The 20,161-nt window shown below is 43.2% G+C and overlaps 1 protein-coding gene and 1 long non-coding RNA gene across 2 annotated transcripts in view; one reads left to right on the forward strand and one right to left on the reverse strand.

Moving 5' to 3' along the window:
* The window catches only part of LOC306822604, a 152,473-nt gene that overhangs the window by 110,242 nt on the left and 22,070 nt on the right, over positions 1–20,161 (reverse strand). The gene's annotated exons all lie outside the window — the stretch shown is intronic.
* On the forward strand, positions 1,864–16,117 carry asip1 (agouti signaling protein 1). Its single transcript, XM_079342516.1, has 4 exons — positions 1,864–1,933; positions 13,970–14,144; positions 14,275–14,324; positions 15,566–16,117. Exons 2-4 carry the CDS (start codon positions 13,976–13,978, stop codon positions 15,728–15,730), a joined length of 384 nt encoding a protein of 127 aa, XP_079198642.1. The 5' UTR covers positions 1,864–1,933; positions 13,970–13,975; the 3' UTR covers positions 15,731–16,117.

Consider the following 20,161-nt stretch of genomic DNA (forward strand, 5'->3'; position numbering starts at 1 on the left):
AGCAAGTGAGACATTACATATGGCCGCCCTTTTGCACCTCAGTGAGGTCGAGAAGCATGTGATCCTCACTCAGCCAATCAGAAGAGATCCCCCTACATCACTGATCCTGTTATTGTGGCATTTGAACCACATATGGTGACTTTGTCAATATTTGTTTTTCTAAATGAAATGATTTTTTTTTTTTTAACAGAAATAAAGTTCTGTTATCTCCCCTTTCCAAAGTCTTTCAATGAGTGCCCTATAAAGGGTTAATTTCGATTTATTGCCTCTTTCCTGCGATCATTAGTAATGAAGTCAGTTTAAACTCTTGTTAAATAGTTTAATTAGAAGCAGCTTTAAACCTGGATTTAAAAAAAAAGAGCTGAGAGTTTCAGCAGACCTGCAGCTTTCTGTTTGTCCTAGATATACGGAGCATAGAAGCTGAATGCTGCTTCTCCATAGGGACAGACGTGTGGACGGTTCTGACCCTGCATGGACGAGTGTTCCCAGCTCCCAGGTGAAAGTACGCAGACTCACGCTTGTAATCTCGACGGCGTTGGAAAGGAGGAAACCCTCAGTGTCCTTTGGACGATACGGAAAGGTCTGAAATGAAAATGTCAGCCTCTTGATTGGCCGGCGAACAGTAACCCCACCTCTTTCCAAAAGCTCTGAAATCACAGAAATGATGCTCCCATTTAAAAATGCACACGGTTTGCCGCGGTGAACTCCGTCGACGTTATGCTTCTAGCGTTAGCATTTAGCTTAACGCACCACTTATGTGAAATCTCACAGAGCATCTCGACCAGCTCTTCCCCATTGCTGTGCCTTCTCCAAGGTTAATGCACTAAAGGCCGAGCGCCTGCTTAGAGTTACACTCAAGTGTTTGTAATTGGGAACTGATGCTAAAGGTTGGAAAGCATTCTGGGAAATGTAGGAATTCCCGACCACAATTGAAAGTGACAATTGCAGAATGAGGGAAAAGTTAGCACGTTATGCAATCGCAGCATGACCCGACAGATGTGACAGAAGCGCTGGTGTTCTGGAAGATATCGCTGCGATGAGGAAAGGATCTCGAGTCCATCAATGTCATTGTTTGGTTTGATCCAGAGACGCTCGACGCACTCGTAATATGCTCAACATGCGTCGCAGACAAAAACCCCTTCATGCCTAGATAAGGCGTGTTGATAGAGGCGCAGCAGGAAATATCGACACGTGGCATAAGAGTGACGTCCAGGAAACTTCAAGTCTGGGTACGTTTGATGCTAACTGTGAGAAACATTTATCCACGCAGGGTGGACGACTTCTCGAATCATCGCTGCGTTCGTCACGCGAGCTTCCAGAAAATGACGTGGAGGATTTCCTTGCAGACAGGTATCAGCCTGTGTCGTCTTTTAGAACACTCATCCTCACTTCAGGATCTGCTTCACATGTTTTCTCTTTATCCTCAACACACACAAAAAACAACAAACCCCCCCCCGACCTTTCTCAGTCCTCCAGCCCACAGCAGTGCTGGTCCCGCCTCCACGACAAACCTCTGAGTACGTCTTCATTATCAGCAGCAGGACAAGGTAGCTCCTAAAGCAGGGATAAAAGAGGAAACAGAGTGGAGGGGGGGTAAAAGGAGGGGTGGCAGAAAGACACAGAAAACAAACAGAGAGAAAGAAAGAAAAGCAGATACAGGAAACTTGGACAGGAAACAAGGTGACGTATCGAGACGAGAAAGAAAGTCGACAAAATCAGAGGTAAAGTGGGGATTAAGGAAAAGGGGGGGGGGGGGGGGGAGAGGACAGAAGAAGAGCGGGGGACTTGTGGACCAATAAGAACGTGAAGCAAGAAACAAAAAAAAAAAAAAGGAAGAAAGGAGACCCAAGAGCAGCACGCGAAAGAAAGGAAGAGAGAGCAGGAAAAATCTGAGCGTGGAGGACTGACTAACAGCTGCCCCTGGGAGCCACAGGTAAGAGCTCCGAGCACTTTTCTCCCCTCATCTCGCCGTTTCTCGAGCACGTCAGGAAGTCGGGTCCGAGCAGGGACGAGCAGGCGAGGAAACGCAGACACGTCTGAAGATTACAAAGTGTAATCGCGTCAGATGAGTCTGACCTGCTTTATGTCCCACACTCCGTTAACTCATGTCAGGGAGAAATATTGGTGGATAACGTCCTCTGTGAGTTGTGCTCTTTTTCACCCTGCGTGCCAGCTGTTTTTTTTCTGTGTGGAGAGGATGCTCCAGCTGTGGCCTGTACAGTTTAGCACCAGCAGTAGAAGCAGACTGAACAGTTTAAATCAAAATGTCTGGACCTAATGATTTAATAATGCCCCTCGTTTTCAGCGAAGTCTTCACTTCCGTGTTTTTACGCACGACCGCTGAGCGTGTTCTCTAAACGTGATCGATGACATCTCAAACGCTTGGCTGAGCACTCGAACTCCTGACGCAGACTTTAAATCTTTACATAGAGTTAAAAGACGGGAGGGATATTTAACATTTATGAGCGTTACACTTTTTTTTTTTTTTTTTTTTTTTTAAAGGGGGATGGTGGATTTAAAGTTTAAGCCCCGTCGTTGTCCGGTCCTCTTATCGGTTGTACATTTTCAACCCTGAAATCAACCGTCTCCGACCAGCTGCCCTGAGCGCTTCATCTGGACGCTCCTCACATTTCCTCACATTTCCTTTCTTCCTTCTTCCTTCCTTCGGCTAAATCTTCGGCTGTTCTGCAAAGTTTTTATTTCAACGTTAAAGTGATTTTTTATTATTATTTATTTTTTCTCACGACCTGTAAAGCTGCTGCCAATATTTCAACAAGAGAATCACAACAACAGTGAACACACACAAAGCGTGCAAAGGTGCCTTACATGGAGTCAACCTTCATACGATGGCGTTTGTTGTTGCGTTTGCGTGTTTCTGGAAGCTGCTGTCGACTCGTAAACAAACAAACAGCAGACTCGACTCCTTCCACCCCGCACAATCGTAGTGACGGCTCGTTTGTTGCGGCTCGTTGACTTTTACACTGTCTTTATTGTTTGATTTTTATGCTCGCCACATGCTGAATGTCTCGCCGTTGAATCAGACATTTTTGTTTTATGGTTCAATAGCAAACACTGTTTGCGAGACACTTAATCCAGTTTAAACTACATCTGCACATAAATCTAAAAAAAACTCCAACAAGTCACAGTTCATTACGCACTTGCAGTATTTTTTGAATTATTGTGACACTTTGAGAGCAGTAAATATCACGCATCTTTGTCTGTAATTATAAAATAGTAAACAAACTAAAAAACAAAAACCCATGATTGAGCTGTAAAACATCTGAGCTGTTGTGTAGTTACAGAAAATATGCATGAAACTGTAATCTGCATCACAAACTTGTTTATAGTCTTCACATAAACAAATCATTTCTGTCGGCACTTTATGCACGACGAGAGATTTAAATGAAATAAAGCGAAGCGTAGTTTTAATTTAATGAAACTGTGCAGCGCGTTGGAGAGCCTGTGTGCTGCTTTAATGAGGCGCCGCCGCCGGCTTCTTCCTGCAGCGCTGAAAGCTTCAATCCGATAATCACACGAGGAAGCGGCTCACGTTACGTTCGAGATCACGTTGAGGGATTCTCGGTGAAAAGGAGTCGTCTCCATCGAGGTTGATTGGAGCTGCTCATGATAAGCCGATCGCCCGCCGAGGCCCGCAGCGAAACAAACCCGAAGCAGAACGAGCGAGAAGATTATATCCAGGAATTTATTAACAAAGCAGCTGAACACATGTTTAACATTTTCTGATACTGAGAAGAGGAAAAAGTGCGACCTAAGCCTGGATGTTGAGAGGATAGAAGCACTTAGATACAATCTTTCTGAGACTTCTCAACAAACCAGCTCCAGATGTGGGACACTTTCTTTTTTTCTTTTTGTTTTATGAAATTATTTGCTGGAGACAATAGATACAGATCAGTTTGTGCATCTTGTGCCCTGATCCCTTCTCCTCGTTCTGGAAGTGATCGTCCGGTAAGCCCGGAGAATTTCCAGGTTTTTTTTTTTTTATCCGCTCTCCTTTTCTTTTTCTTTTTTTTTTGCAGAAGCTCGGCGCTCGGCGTGCGGGGCAGCCGGCTCTGCAGCACCTTGCTCTCTCTCACAGAGAAGCTGCGTTTACTGTCTGAAATAAACACTCGAGGTGTTAGAAAATATACCAGTAAACATCATAATCATCTTTATTGACAGACTCAAGAGTCCACGAGAAAACTTGCACAGCATCAGTATTATGAAGGACAGCTGCACCAGTGTGGCCACAGAGATGACTGGTTTGCACAGAACTATGACTGGGATTTGTCAGCAGAATAATGATGGAAAATGTACAAATCCTTCAACCTGTTTCTCATACGAGCCTGAAAGTATTAACTGCATCACAAAGAAAGTATTAACTGCATCACAAAATTGCTCACTTGCACGACTCCATTAAGGTTTTTTTTTTTTTTTTTAAATACTTTTCTCATGGAGTCTTTATGTGCAACTTTAACAGCTTTTAAAAACTTAGCCCACGACACACTAAAATCGTTTCCCCGAACACAGACAGGCTGAATTTGTTCCTTAAGATTCGATTTTATTTGCAGCTTTATGAGAACAAAGAAGCCCATTAGAGTGGAGCTGTGTGTGTGTGCGTGTGTGTGTGTGTGTGTGTGAAGGACGGCTAAAAATGTGCTCAGGAAGATACTATTCTAAAATGGACATGAGGTTTATTTTAAATTTTACTGATCTTCATTTTTCTCAGTTTAAGATGAGAGACATTATTTCGTTTGAGGCTCTTTTTATTTATTTATTTATTTTTTATTGAAACACATGATTCATAATTTGCATGTAGTTGCAAAAGAGTCACCTTCTGGCTCTAACTGGCCAACAGGACACTAAACAGGTTCCAAGGTGCGCACACGTTAGCAGGAGAATCACATGACCTTTTTTTGTTGGCATGCAGGAAAGAAGCGTGTTTGAGTCCTGCAGCTTCCTCTCACTGACTCTTCTGATGATGCACTTCGCCATTAAGACTGACGAGTCGACGCTTTGATGATTTAATCCCAGTACACACACGTCGGCTCAGTGTGGAAGAGAAACTTTGCTCTGCCTCAAACACAGCTTGCAGTCTCTGCTCGCTCAATCTGCCCTTTTTTCGAGACGTTGAGAAATAGAATAATCAGCCAACATGAAACGTTCCTCTCCGTCTCCCACGAAGTCAAAAAAATTAGATTTTCAAAAAGTGTTTATGTCATCGTTCATGTTTCATCCTGATGACGACCTTTTTACAACTCAGGGAAACTTGTAACATACTCTAATTTAATTTCATAATAATAATGCTGTTCTGTGTTTTTCTTATGAAGCGCGCGTGTGTGTGTGTGTGTGTGTGTGTGTGTGCATGAGATGTTGACTATTTCTTCTCCTGCCATCGTCTGATAAGGGACAACAGATGGAAATTAGCGAGTTAGCTCCATCTGGTTATTCGGAAACGAATGTTATTTTCCAATCTGTCCGTCATCATCATCGGTCCAGAGTCGGCACGTTGTTGGTGTTTCTGATACGTCGGCATGTAGACGCTCTTTAACCCAAAAGATATTTTTAACATTAAAATCTTATGATTGTTATCCATGAGTTTTTCAAATTTACTGTTTTGCAAAAAAAATAAATTTTTATTTCTACAAGATGTCAAATTAAGATTGTTGAGTTGCATTCCTGAACAGAGTTGTGTTTTTGCTTGATTTATTTCTGACTCCTCGGTGAAGCCCAGCGGCTCAAATTTGGGTTTTAAAAAAGGGGAATGAAGTTTGAAACAGGGTTTGTAGTTCAAAGCTGTGCAGAGTCTATTGGACCAAGAACAAGGACTCTGTAGTCCTGGAAATGATGGAGCGGCTACATTTGAATTCTATTGAACACTTTTGGGATTTATAAGATTGATCACATAAAAGTTTGGGGGGGGAACAGCTTGAAATTATTTAGAGTTAAAAGTGCAATAACAAAAAATATCCTGTATTATTGTGTGTGAAAATGACTCAGTTTGTTGTGTGCCAAATAAATATTAAGAACATTTTTAGTTTTTAACAAGTTTTTGGACAATTTTCTAAAATATTTAGTTTTCTTATTTTTGACAGGTGATACAAAACTTGTGTGTGTATATATATATATATATATATATATATATAATTCATTAATCCCTGGGGGAATTGTGTTTCGCACCAGGTCAAATTCCTTGTATGTTTAAACGTGATTCTTAAACTAAATTAAATTAATAGATTTCCTTAGATTAAAAAATAAATTAAATGTAATAAATTAAATCTTGCTTGATTAATGCAGATCATGTTTTTATTCTTTTACCTGTGATCACAGTCTGCAGGTCTGTGGACAGGATGTGTTCATAAACTGGCCGTGAACCTTTTTTGTTTTGTTTTTATTATGAAACTGTTTCAAGTTTTAGTGCGCTCACAAATGACACGAGCGTGTGAAAAAACAATCGAAGCCACGTTTGAAGTCACTTAATGATTAAAGACATCACCAGTAAATGTGGTGTTCGTTTTCTGTGTTTTTAAAATGACCAGAAAGAGAAGTCCGCACTCTCACAGTGCGAGCGTAACACAGGCCCCTGTTTGTATGCTACACGTGTGTGTGTGTGTGTGTGTGTGTGTGTGTTTCTCGGCGCCTCTGCCAAGAATCTTATTAAACGATGTAGATTTATTTACCTACCCCGTGACAGACGCTGGCGGAAGTTTTTACAGGCTGCTACAAACGATGGATTTACTTTGATTCTTTCTCGGAGAACATGAGTTATTAATTTCTGTCCGGACATAAAGATCATTTTAACCAACGTCTTAAAAATGTGGATCTGGAGAAAATGACCAACCCTGACTTTAATTTAAAAATGTTTTTGACATGTTGTACTTCAAAAACACACAGCGTGGACATCAATCACTTACACAGAGAAGAATGAAAAGATGGCTGGAATCAGATTTAGCCATTTCCATCTTTAGCCGCTACATTAAAAGGATGCAGGACGAATTAAAAAAAACCAGCAGGAATCACACCTGACGGCACAAATAAAATCCACCTGTGGAATCACCTCCATGTGATGAACAATAGTTCCTCTCATCAGCCGTCACAAACCCGCTCCAACGTCTCGCTCTCTCTCTTTCTTTCTTTTTATTTATTTATTGCTGCCGTTTGGATAATACCTCTTCAGTCTCGTGACTTTGGCGAACCAAAAGTTTTCACATAAATCCCGCCGCGCTTCACGGTGTAATAAAAGTTCGTGCTGTCAGACGTCGTTGCTAAATGACCCCACTGCACGCACGGGGTGTGAAGTTTGTTGGCCCCCGTTTCTGGTGTCGGGGGCCCCCGAGCCGTGCGTCTGTTGACAAGCAGCGCCTCTGGGAGAACAAAGTAAAAACATGAAGTCATGTAAAACACACTGTATATTTTTCAAATGATGGTGAAAGATGTAGGGAGGCCTTTCACATTAATCTGCACGAGATCGATAGATAGATCCCGTAATGATGAAAGAGGGAAAATTCCAGTATATTCCGAAGGACTTCCCGATGCAAACAATATGAATTTTGTTGTTGCTGAAAAGCGTTTGTTCGTTTAACGAAGCAGACCGAGGGGCTGCATCGACACACTGAATGGATTCGGCTAATAATTTGTGCTGTTCGGACATCAAAGTGCGACACATGTTTCTTGATAAGCACCACTGTCGCCTGGGCTGCTGCAAACTGTCGCCTGGGCAGCAAATGTGGATTAATACGCCGCAGAAAATAGTTCCCTCGGATAAAGAAGTTTTTTTTGTTTCTGTAGATTTTTTTAAGTTGATGTTTAAAAACTAAAGCGAGCTGCAATTTAAGAATAAAAAGATGGGGGTTAAAAAAAACCCAAAAAAACAAACAGAATCTGTATTTCTGTGATTTTTTTTTTACCTTTAATGTGAACCAGCGAGCTCTCGTGGTTTCACGTAGTCAGAAAGTATTTAGCATGAAGACGGAAGGCGCCGACCTGCTCCGATCAATAATTCAGTGTGTAAATCAAAGCGCTCGCTCTGAGCGTGAGTGACACACCTGAGAGTTATACTTCACACATCCTGTCTTCTGTTTCACAGCCACATGATTCGAGAACTGTGAAACGCCGGACTCAAGATTCTTAAAGGGCTCTCTCAAAAAAACCCTCCACTCCACTTCACTTCACTTCTCCTGCCAGACTCTTTGCATTTTTTCCGCGTCAAGTCCGAGTGAGCCGACGTGAGAACGCAGCCGGATGTTATGGAGTCGGCGCATCGACCGAACGCCACGACAGACGCGCAACGTCTCTGTTGCATCGTCGAGCGGACGCTGTTTCTGTCGGCTTCTTTTCGCACAACAAAAACATCTTTTCTTTAATTTGGCAAAAATGTCACCTTTTGTGTAACACTTCTCAATCCTCCCCTGAGATAGGTACACACACACACACACACACACACACACACACACACACACACACACACACCAGATGTGCCTGTATCTCTCTCCGTCAGTCCGCCTCCTCCCCCTCTTGTGTGCCTCCCACTCCACTTCCTCCCTCTCTGCTTTTTTTACAAACACGCTGAGACTGAATAGAAGAAACGAATCACTCTCTCTCTCTCTCTCTCTCTCTCTCTCTGCGGGACGCTCGCTGTCGCAAGCGGCGTGCAGGTCGTTCTGTCCCATAGAGCGAGCGTGCTGTCGGACGCCTGATGTGAAACGAGCAAGGAGGATATCAAATCTTTAAAGGTCATGCTTGGGTTTGAACATGTCTGACATCTTCACATTATGAAATATAACACCCTCTCTTTGGAGAGCGCGATGATGCTATAATGAAGATCCAATCAAAATACAGAAATGTTCTTCTAGAAGTCCTTAAAGGGAACCCGGTAAAATGTCCTGCAATAAAAACAATTAGTGTTTTTCAAACTTTACTCGTTCACCGTGGAAGTCAATTATAATATTATTTAGAGAGTTTATATTAACGTAAGCTTTAAAAGGGTTCTATGTAACTTTTTATAAACGTCATGTTTCCAGGCCGCTAGGTTAACTCGCCGGCGTGCTCGTATGCACGTGAGCGAGCACCTTTATCGGCCGCTGAATTCACACGGCCTCGAGGAATTATCTTACCTGAGAGAAGTGAAGTACCCTCTCGCAGCTCCCTTCATGAATGAAAAGCTCGCTCGTGGTCAGTCTAGCTTTGGCCCGACGCCGCTCAGATCCTGGTTTGGCTCGATGGTCGTTTATTTGAAAGGACAGATTCCATCTTGGTTTCTTTTTCCATCCACTCAGGTGTTGTGTGAGGAGGAAGAGGACGTCGACGACGACGACGACGACGACGTGCACAGAACGTCACTTCCTGCAGCTTTCAAGGAAAATCGATTGTCAAAAAAAAAAAAAAAAAAGGTGACACAGGTAGATAATTATTTTATCTAGAGGGAGAGAGCGGACAGAGTCGGAAATCAGAGAGACAGAGAGAGAGGGAGAGAGAGAGAGGGGGGGGGGGGGAAGACCTGCGAGACAGAAGCCACAGGCCAGACATGAACCCGGGCCGCCCGTGTTTTGAGGACTGTAGCGTCCATACATGGGGACGTGCGCGCTAACCACTGCGCCAACATCAGTTAGCCGTCTTATTAAGAGGCGATAAAACAGGATTTAATGATGGGAGAAAAGTTACGTACTGCCCCTTTAAGCTTAACTCCTGCTCCGCTTAAGAGAGCTTAACGCTCTGCTCCTGCTCCTTAACTCCTGCTCCGCTCAGACGGACGATTCAGAGAAACATCAGCAAGCTGTACGCATCGTAAACACGGAGAAAGATGAACTGCTTTTTCACGAGCTCGTGTGCCTTGACTGATCGATGGAGTCTAATCGGTGTGAATGTTGGTACGTTAACCTGAAGGTTGACAGCAACGCTTTTAAAAAGCTGCATCATCATCCGTAGAAAACAAGCCAAATGACTCGGTGTGTCGGGAAAACAAAGTCGACTGTGGCGTCTCGTCTTGAGGCGTTTCAGCCCTGTCGGTTTGTGTCGTGGTTTCGTTGAGGAGGTTGAACCTCGTCGCCGCACGGCGGACGAGCTGTTGATGGAGTTTTGGTTATGATTTAATTTCACATCCATAAAATGCGTGGACGTACGTCTGCTGAGAGCGTCTGCAGAAATGACCTCAGAGTTTCAAGTTTTTTCTTTTTGGGCGTCAAAATGCAAAAAACTGGCGGTTTCACAGGACGCAGGTGACGTGACGGCAGCCTGGAGAAGATTCAGAGAACGTCTTTGATTTGATGAGGTTCAGACGGGTGCAGCTCAGACACCAAACGTTATAAATAAAACTCATTTTGACATGAATTAATAATGATAAACTTTAAGCAGATGTGTCGATCAGTTATTGTAACACTCGGAGACGAGGTTGTTTTTGTTTTGAGGAGGCAGCGCCCGGATATAAATTACTATTAAAACAATAATCCTGTCAAAAAGGCCCGAAGTAACAACTCCATGTTTAAAAGACACAAAGAGAACAACAAAATGAAAAGATTACAGCAAGACACGGCTCGCTCTAAATCTCTCCTTCAGTTTATTGAACAAGAGAACGGGGGAAACTCTCTGCAGTTAGCAGATTGGACCCATTAAGGTACCGATGAACTCTCCAAAGGAAGAAAGGCGATCCGATGCTGCGACGAGCTCCAGATGTCAGATAAACGACGCAGAGCTACTGCCTGCATGATTTAGCCTCCTCAAATCATCCCTCTTATGTTCAAACAAACGGAGAAAAAAAAACTCCACCTGCCCATCTCGCGTCTGAGGCGGAAAAAAAAAAAAAAAAAAAGAAAGGAGGGGAGGGGGGGAGAGGTCGAGTTTCAAGGCCGTATTATCATCGTTAACCTTCTCGCTCTCCTCCAGCAGCCGTGAAGCTGGAGACCAGCGGTGCTGCGGTCTTTAGTGATGGCGACGTTTTGCAGGAAGTGATATACAACCCCGGAATAATCAGCGTCTAGCCTGAGAAGGCACATTGTAGAATTTACAGCCTCACTAATGGAGAGAGCGGCTGCTCGAGTTTAAATATGTTTAAATATGATCAAATGAAGTTACAGCGTCCAGGGGAAGGAAACGCTCCAGCGACCGCTGTGAACTCGCTCTGCAGATCATCCATCTTTTTTTCTGCAGCGGCCCAGGAGGGACAAAAAAACCCGGCTCCACAGAGGACCGGATCCCTTTTTTTTTTAGTGGACGTTACAGCCGTCGTGAAGATTTATTTATTTTTTATTACTAAATAACATCAAACGAGTGGAATTTGTTATTTTTCACGACACGTGAAGAATCAGTTTTGCTGCTTGTGGCGTCCATACGGCGCCGTTTTAAATAACGACAAGAAGCTAAACATCAAAACCTTCACTGTCGTCTGTTGAGACAAACAACATGCAACAAGTTATTAAAAATAATCAGGTTAAAAAAAGACATAATAAATGTTTAAATCAGGGGTTTGCAGGCTCTCCCTGTGCGTGTGTGTGTGTGTGTGTGTGTGTGTCACCTCTGGGTACCAGATGTACTTGGGTACCTCCAATTACATTTAAACACACAAAAGGAATTTGACTTGGTGTTTTAGTGCAAAACGATTAACAGGAGGACTTTCTTCACTGTAGTCTTATAAAGGAGCCGGCACCCTTCAGGCACAGCTGTGTTCATTTCCCCTCCAGGTCTAATGACCGCCGGTTTACTCAGAATCAGATGAGTGAGCTTCGTTAGTGGGAGCACTGATGCGTCACTTTATATACTCGGAGTTTTAACAGCGCTCGTAAACAGACCTGCACACAAAAACTGTGTCGGGAAAAAAAAAAAAAAAGTGCTTCATTTGTTCGTGCAGACACAAAAGCCAGCGACGCGCGTTTCATCATGTCCTGCTGAAGCGCTGCGTTGATGTGCTAATAAGTCAAAGGCAGGGTTGCTCATTTTCCTCCACAGCCGATTGTCTTCAGGTCCTGAGAGAAATTAGTAACTCGTGTTCTCTGAAAAAGAGACAAAGAAAATCTGTTGACGGGTTTGGATCTTAACGAAAACCAAATTTACCAAGTTTCAAAATCAACTCCAACTGGAATATGGAAAGGCTGACGGCGAACGATTAACGGATTAAAGGTGACAGCGCAATAACAAAGTAAACCACAGCAAATCAACAGATGCTTCCAAACCACCACGAGGAGCTCTCCATTCAGCACCACAGAAACACCAGCAAGAAGTCCAAACATGGATGAATTTGTTTGTTACATCTGAAACACAGTTAAATGACCGTCAGGCTCCTCCCAGCTACTTCTCATGAAACTGAACTTCCCAGATTATCTGAAGACGTATCCTGTCACTGTACTGTGTTTCTATCATATCGGATTTAATGCTAATTATTGGATATGAAGTGCATCCTTCCATACTTCAGTAAACCTGCACATGTGAAGCAGCAATCACACATCCAAGCTCTTAATTTGGCCTTCCGGAAAGATTTACTCATTTTCTGATTGGGAATTGTTGAGTTCAGAGTTGGTCTTTGTCCTGCTTTTTTTCCCCATGTTTTCCTGCAGATCATTTTGTCCATGTCGACTGTTTGATCTGGTTTTGGACAGTTTAAAGCAGAGAGCTGGTTTCTGCAGGGTCTGGGTCTGGAGCTTGGCTCATGTTATATCTGAAAGCAGAGCACAGATAGTTCATTTAGACCACAGGGGGCGCTGTTTTTATTTGGTCTCCTGCTCTCCTGCTGACTTACAAACAAACATTCATTGGTAACGTGTTTTAGTACGAAACCTTTTCCTTTGGTCTCGCACCTTAATGTTGCTCAGAAAAGTTTATGTGCAGGTTAGACAGCGTGTGGGACCTTTACGCTTTTGATGGACCGATTACTCTTCGACAAACTTTGTCTTATAAAATAGATGAAGTGAAAAGATTGTTTTGTTTTTTGTTCATCTACTCCATGGGGAATCAAAACCAAGAACTACAGCCAAAACTAAGAAAACAAACATGCTTGATTTAATCCTGCTGAGAGTAAAATAACAAACAACATAGATTTAACAAGCAATTACACTAACAACACTCATTAAGCCAATCACTCACAACAAGCACAGAGGGAGAAACAGACTCAGGGGGAAAGTCTCCTGCTTTTCTAATGGTCTGAAAAATAAGAACAAATAGGAAATCTGGCTGTACTTTTCTGTTGGCATGTCAGACTTCTCATAGTGCTTCATCCTGCAGAGTAGGAACTATTAAAGGGACACTTCTGATACTTCTGCAATATGACGATTTTTGCATCACACGAAGAAAACTTCCAGGCAAAGAAAAACACATTTTTCTCGTCTCAGGGCAAAATGAGGCCCCGGACTCACGACCATTCAACACTACTACCATGTTTCTACTGATACACAGCTTCATGTAAATGGGTGAAGTATCCCTTTCACCATCACTTGACCAGTGTGAGATTAGCAGAGGTCTCTCGGAGGTTTCTCTGTGCAGCAGTGAGATTAGATCAGTTGTGCCTCTGTCTCGTCTTTTCTTTAATGCCCTCTGGACGGCGCTGTCTTGCCCCTCCAAGAACCAACATACACAATTCACTTGACTCCTGATTTATACTAATTGAATTGACTTGACTGTACCTGTGAGCCCCATTAATTTTATGAATCTATTTTTTTTTTTTAAAAACATTCTCCACAAAGAGTAACTTTCGTCAGTTCTTGTCGACCTTGTAGGGTATTCCACTTGGCTGGAGTTTGCCCTCATACCCACATCCTCCAATTTACTTAGAAATGGGTCCTTCATTTTTGTGTGGATTGGTTTATTGTGGTGTTATTGGCACGTTGCAGGTGTAGGCACTTCGAGCAGGTAAAGGAGCCGGCTCTCTTTGATCAATGTGATTGGTTTTCAGGACATGCTGATCTCTTTCTCGACCTCCCTCCGTGCAGTTTTCTTTCATGGGAACACAAACTCCGACCTGACCAAAGATCGTTTTTTTTTTGTATTTCAGACAAAGATGCCTTCCGTCCTGTTGCTCGGCTGCTTTGTCCTTTGTGCCGCAACACAATACCTTTTTGGCTCCGCCCACATGATCCAGGAGGAGCACGTCTTCAACAACAGGGTGGTTGTGTCTAACGCTCTGTCTCAAAGCCTCGAAGTCCCCTCACCTCCTGTTCTCATCGTAGGTAAGCTTGCGACTGTAAAATGTCGTCTCTCACTTATCTGGACTGTTTAGACGCTTCAGATTTAACGTGAGTGACTAATCGAATGTTCATTCATCTCTATTGATCATCAAGTACTGTGACGTCTTTTCAGAGCTGCCTCGATCTACGAGGAAGAACAAAAGGACAAAGAAACAGAGAAAGGTAAACAACCAAACCAAGTCCTGTTTGTGTGATCACGTTGTGCTTTCATGATCCTCGCTCACTCCCAAAGATGTGGACCTGTCTCACTGGAACGCCATCAAACCACCTCGAACGATGTTCACAGCTACGTTCAGCAGGCGTAGCCGCGAGAACGTCATGAACAGTCAAATTATCAATCAATCAATCAAAAAAATGATGTGGCCACAGCGTTGTTGAGCATCGTACCTGTGTGCTGCTGAAAGCAGGAACACTCTGATTTCACATCCATGTTTGAGCTTTATGTTGGTGACAGCAGCGTTTGTTGGTTGGATGATGGATTGATGGATGGATTTATGATAGATAATGGATGGATTATGGATGGTTGGATGGATTTATGATGGATGGATTGATGATGGATTGATGATGGATGGATTGATGATGGATGGATTGATGATTGATCATGGATGGATTATGGATGGTTGGTTGGATGATTGATGGATGGATTGATGATGAATGACTAATGATAGATAATGGATGGATTGTGGATGGATGGTTGGATGGATCAAAGGATGATGGTTGGATGAATTTATTGATTGATGGTGGATGGATGGATGATGGGTCGATACTTTATTTTATCCCAAGTGAAATTCAAGGCATCCTGTAGCAGGATACAAGACATGCAGGACATGAAGCATTAGTTACAACAAGCTATCCCCCCTCCCTTACATACACTGTATAATGATATATAATAATAATAATAATAATAATGATGATGAAAGAAGATTTAGGAAGCCCCCTATATACCTGTGCAGTTAGGCAAAAGACATGTGCACATGTAAACAGTTGACCTTTTAAAGTATGGGCTCACAGTGGCGTTTGAGGTGAGGGTCGTGTGCAAACAGGCGATATCTGGAGCCAGTACTTCTTCACATGCAGCCTTAATGCTTTGACTACTGCACGGGATCTCAGACGGACTTTTATTCTAGATTATTCATACAAACGTGAAAAATGGCGTGTTGTGGCGTGCTTCAGGTCACAGGTCCACGGACGACAACACGCAAATAGAAGCAAGTAAGTGGACATTTTCAGATGAGATTATTACATCACAGTTTTGACAAAGACATGTTTTGGAAAGGGACAGTATTTTAACTCTGATGGTATTATGCAATTACTAACCAACTTTCTCTCTCTCCCCCTCTCGCTCGCTCTCTGTCTCCCCCCCTCTCTCTCTCTCTCTCTGCCTCTCGCTCTCTTCCTCTCAGAACAAATTTGGTGTGAAGAAGCGCCCTCCTCCCCCTGCTAACTGTATCCCCCAGTGGGGAAGCTGTAAATCACCCAACAACGTGTGCTGTGATTTCTGTGCCTTCTGTCAGTGCCGGCTCTTCAGAACGGTTTGTTTCTGTCGGATGGGTAACCCTCGCTGCTGAACGCCCAGAACGCCCGGCTCACGCTAACGCACCAAAACGTCATGCTACGGCTACGGCGAGCTGTACCAGGTGGACGACATGTAGATCTTGGTTTGTAATGTTTGCCTAAAATTCACTGCATGATAGCACTTTATAACAAAGGACACCTTCGCAGTGGACTTTCTCCAATCGTACAGGGTGTACCGCTTATAGCACTGCCGTGAACTTTGTGTAGGAGAGTTTTTTCCAGAACACACATTTTTTTTTGTAACTGTGTTTTTATTAAACTTTGAATTTAAAGCATGCGTACGTTGAAAATGCTGGCTCAAATAGATTTATATATTGCATTATTTTTACACAGAAATACATGAATACAAACATATTTACAATGGGTATGAACTATGTAGGAAGCAGTGTATGAATAAAGTCATTTAAGAACATTTTCTGCACTCGTGTTATTCTTCTGTCCAAATGATCAAATTGTTGTGAATAATGGTGCACGGTGCAGTTTTGGTAGAGAGTTCAGATTCTCCGGTATATGTTCATAATATGTGGACAAATGTTTCACAAACCGCCTGCAGAGGGACACGTGGTCCCTGGAAGATAAAATACTGCGCTACGTTCAATAAGCGCCACAGTTTGCCTCAATAGAATAAAGAAAAAAAAGTGCAAACAACCTGATGCTTTGTCTTTCTGAGGATGACTTGTAGTTCATAGTCTGGAAAAGTCATGACTGAGTTTTTTAAGGCAAGGAAGTATCTTCGCCATGGGTTCGAACAAGAATTCGTCTACGGGATTTTGGATCATTGCAGAGAATAATCTCTGTGTCAAACACACGTTTCTGATGTGTAGCTGTTTAGTTCAGCTGGATAATCTTTACAGATGAACATCATTTATATGAAGTTTGAAGTGTTAACGCAGCCCAGAGAAGTAAAAAGCTAACGCTATGCTACAAGCTAACAGTTATGCTTCATCGATCTATTCAGCGGTATTAACAAGCTAGCTAAACCGCAGCTTAATAAGTTCTTTATTAACTTAATATTTAAAAGAACACTGACTAGAGGCTGTAAGGAGGATTAGTGAGAGTTCCTGATGACTTTTAATGTCTCCATGACAACCACTGTAGTCTCATTTAGCCACTTGTTAGCAACCGCCGTTTCAAGTTAGCATAACAACTTTTAAAATTGACAAGTGTGCGTCTTAGCTAACGCAGTTTATCTCGATGCCTTCTGTCCAGATCCACTTCTGTCATGTCTTCAAGACATTAAGTCCTGGATGTCCCTGAACTTTTTAAAATTTAATGAAAACAAAACTGAAGTGATGGTGTTTGGCCCGAGTGGCTCTGTTGAAACACCCCCCCCCCCCCCCCCCGTTGACTTGGGCCCTTTGGCACACTGTATGAAGCCGACGGTCTCAAACCTGGGCTTTAAGATGGACAGTGATTTTAAATCGGATCGGCAAATTAGTGCAGCTGTTAAGTCCAGCTTCTTTCACTTAAGGCGGCTGGCAAAGGTGAAGCCCTTTATTTGGCACAAGCACTTTGAAACAGTAATCCACGCCTTCATTACATCTCGGCTGGATTACTGCAACGCACTTTACTTCGGAGTCAGCCAGTCCTCCCTCGCACGGCTCCAGTTAGTCCAGAACGCTGCTGCTCGCCTCCTAACCGGAGCACGAAAGCATTCTGGCCTCCCTCCACTGGCTGCCTGGGCACTTTAGTGGTTCATTTTAAGATTCTTTCATTTGTTTTTAAATCTTTAAATGGTCTCGCCCCAAATGGACCAGATGCTTTGTGAGAAACACAAACTTCCAGAAACACAACAGGATAGACACATTTTAATATTCCCTTTGGAGAGCAATAATAAAGATAGATGAGCTGTAAGTGGGAGCTGTGGTCTTTCCGTCGACACTGAGATGAATACTTCAAAGATGTGTTTAGCTTGAACCGTCATCAGCTCGGATTCGGAGAGACGAAATCTGGCCTCTGAGAGAATGGGGAAAAGTTTCTCATCCCTCAATGACCGCAAGTGGTTCGACCTTGATGAAAGCCTGAGCTGCTCAGCTTTCAACAACGGACAAGTAACTCATGCTGATTATTAACAAGACTGAATGCACTCTGTCATTAGAGAAACTAAGACATGCCAAGGACAGAGCGCGAGACAAAAACCAAGACGGGGAGACAAGACGTAGACCACAATGTGAATGGCGTGCAGCGGGCCTGCCTCTTACTTAGACTGTGAAACCAGGAAGGTTGCAGCCGTTAGCGGGGGATAAAAAGAAAGAGGCGTTTTCCTTCGGATCAACAGCCTGTCGCTGGTGGTCTTGATTTCAAATTCAGAGTCTGAGACAAGACAAAGTAAAGTAGAAAATGGACGGATGTTTGATGTGTTAACATGGAGGAGATCGATCGATCGATCGATTGAACTATACTGCAGCCTTACAGTAGGTGTCGCTGCAAATATTGAGGCTGATTCCATCCATGGTGGGGATGGGACACAGAGTCCAGACTGAACCTGCTGCACATTTATAGGACAGACCGAAACACCACTGATCTGTCTGCAAGATATAAGATATTTCTGCAGGAGCTTTTGAACCTTAATGGGACTTTTCGGGAATAAATAAAGGTTAAATAAAAAAAATGATTCAGGGCATGTTTTTATTTTTATAAAGAAGATATGAGCGGGTGAATGACACGCAGCAAAGGGCCGAGGTTGGATTCAAACCCACGGCCTCCGCACAGGCAACATAACCGCTGTGCCATCCAGCGCCCCTAGCCAAAATACTGGAGTGTTTTTGGCTCTGTCTCTCTTGAGATTGATTTGTTTTCTTTTTGCAGCCAAGAAAATCCCCAAAAGACCACTTCAAATAATTCAGAATAGTTTTCTTTAAAAAGCTCGAGATGAAAGCAGAAACACGATTTATCTGTTCATGCAAGTGGAAAAAGATGCGCCCAGAACCTTTTTTTTTTCTTCATCCCACGAAGACAAGAATTGCAGCGTATATAAATCACATAACAGAGTTCACATGAGCTGAGTTTCACGGAAAAATCGACACAACCAAACACGATAGTTAAAGTCAGACAACTGTATTAATACTGTCACAGGAAGAACGACTGGCTGCTGTCAGACACTGAGTGGAAACAAAGTGTTTCTATGACGGCTCCTCTCTTAATTTGGACTGCAGCATTTAGTCCTGACCGGTCTTTCTAATATCGTTCTGAATTGATTCAGAACACGGAGGTTCCTAAAGCGATGCCTAGTCATCGTAAAGACGTCTTCTCAAGCTTTAGTTGGAGCTCTGAGGTGACCGATGCTTCAGGAGGATTTCACAACAAATAAATCATTTTCCATTTGCCTTCATTCGTCTTAAATTACAAAAAAAAAGAACAAACCAGGAGCGGGCACATCCTTCCAGGAGTCGAGAGGTGAGGCAGCTTCGCAGCATTCCTCTGGCCCCTTCCAGAAGCGAGCTTGCAGGCATCTGGTTTGGAGAGAAGTCATGCCGGGGGGAAACAGATGGAGGACGGACAGAGCTCAGGAAGGATGGCTGAAGAATTCTGCACTACAAATTGATCGGCCGACCTGTGATGTGAATTTGTCCAGGACTATTTAATGCGTGGTAGATAAGATTTGAAGGCTTTTTAAGGGCCGCCCGCTGGGACGACTCCAGCCTCAGTGCATGTGGCGTGCAGACTTACAACTAGGCCGAGGGATCCCAACGTTTCAGCCAGCGGCCCACAATATGATGTTGCTCGAGACTTGGAACCCCCCACTGTCGCTGGAGGTGCCCAAACATTATTGGGATTATTTTTATTTATCGTATTAGAGATGTATTTTCACCATTGTGGCTAAAATGTTAAATTCGTATTTGTTTTGGAAGAAATCTCACGACCCATCCTTATCAATGTCTCGCCACTTGCCACATATACAAACCGATCTATTGTGAATAAATGAATTCAAGTGGGAGTTTGCGGCGCGTTCAAATCACCTGCTTTAGAAAGCTCGAATGGAAACATGCTCACGATGTACTGACGACGCGTCACGCTGAACGAAGCGTGCGGCGAAGGATCACAGAGTGATGTTGGTAAAAGACGGAGTGAGTTCAGATGATGAGGTCCACGTGTTCGCAGGCACATTTAGAAAGATGCAGATCAGGAGGTTAGAGCCGAGGGTCAGACAGACGCACACTGGGAGAGTCAGTGAGTGTGTGTAAGCATCCAAAGCTGCGTGTTCAAGCCCAGAGTTATTATTATTATGAAGTCAAGCCCTTCTTATTTTTCTGTTTTTACAACTTGTTTTCTATTTTTTATTTAAGCTGCTGCAACATATGAATCACACGGGAGATCAGTAAACGCCTACCTCATGACGTCTGATCGTTTCAGAGTGTCGATTTCTTTATCTCTCGGAAAATAATCTGTCATTGGTGGTGTTGATTTAAAATGTGTGAGTGAGC

Source organism: Symphodus melops, assembly GCF_947650265.1.
Source record: "Symphodus melops genome assembly, chromosome: 4".
NCBI classification, from domain to species: Eukaryota; Metazoa; Chordata; class Actinopteri; order Labriformes; family Labridae; genus Symphodus; species Symphodus melops.

Excerpts from the sequence above, each read along its gene's own strand:
- asip1 (XM_079342516.1), top strand. The coding sequence starts at position 13,976 with ATGCCTTCCGTCCTGTTGCTCGGCTGCTTTGTCCTTTGTGCCGCAACA. Across the intron at positions 14,145-14,274 it reads ACCTCCTGTTCTCATCGTAG|AGCTGCCTCGATCTACGAGG; the intron begins GTAAGCTTGCGA and ends ACGTCTTTTCAG. Across the intron at positions 14,325-15,565 it reads GGACAAAGAAACAGAGAAAG|AACAAATTTGGTGTGAAGAA; the intron begins GTAAACAACCAA and ends TCTTCCTCTCAG.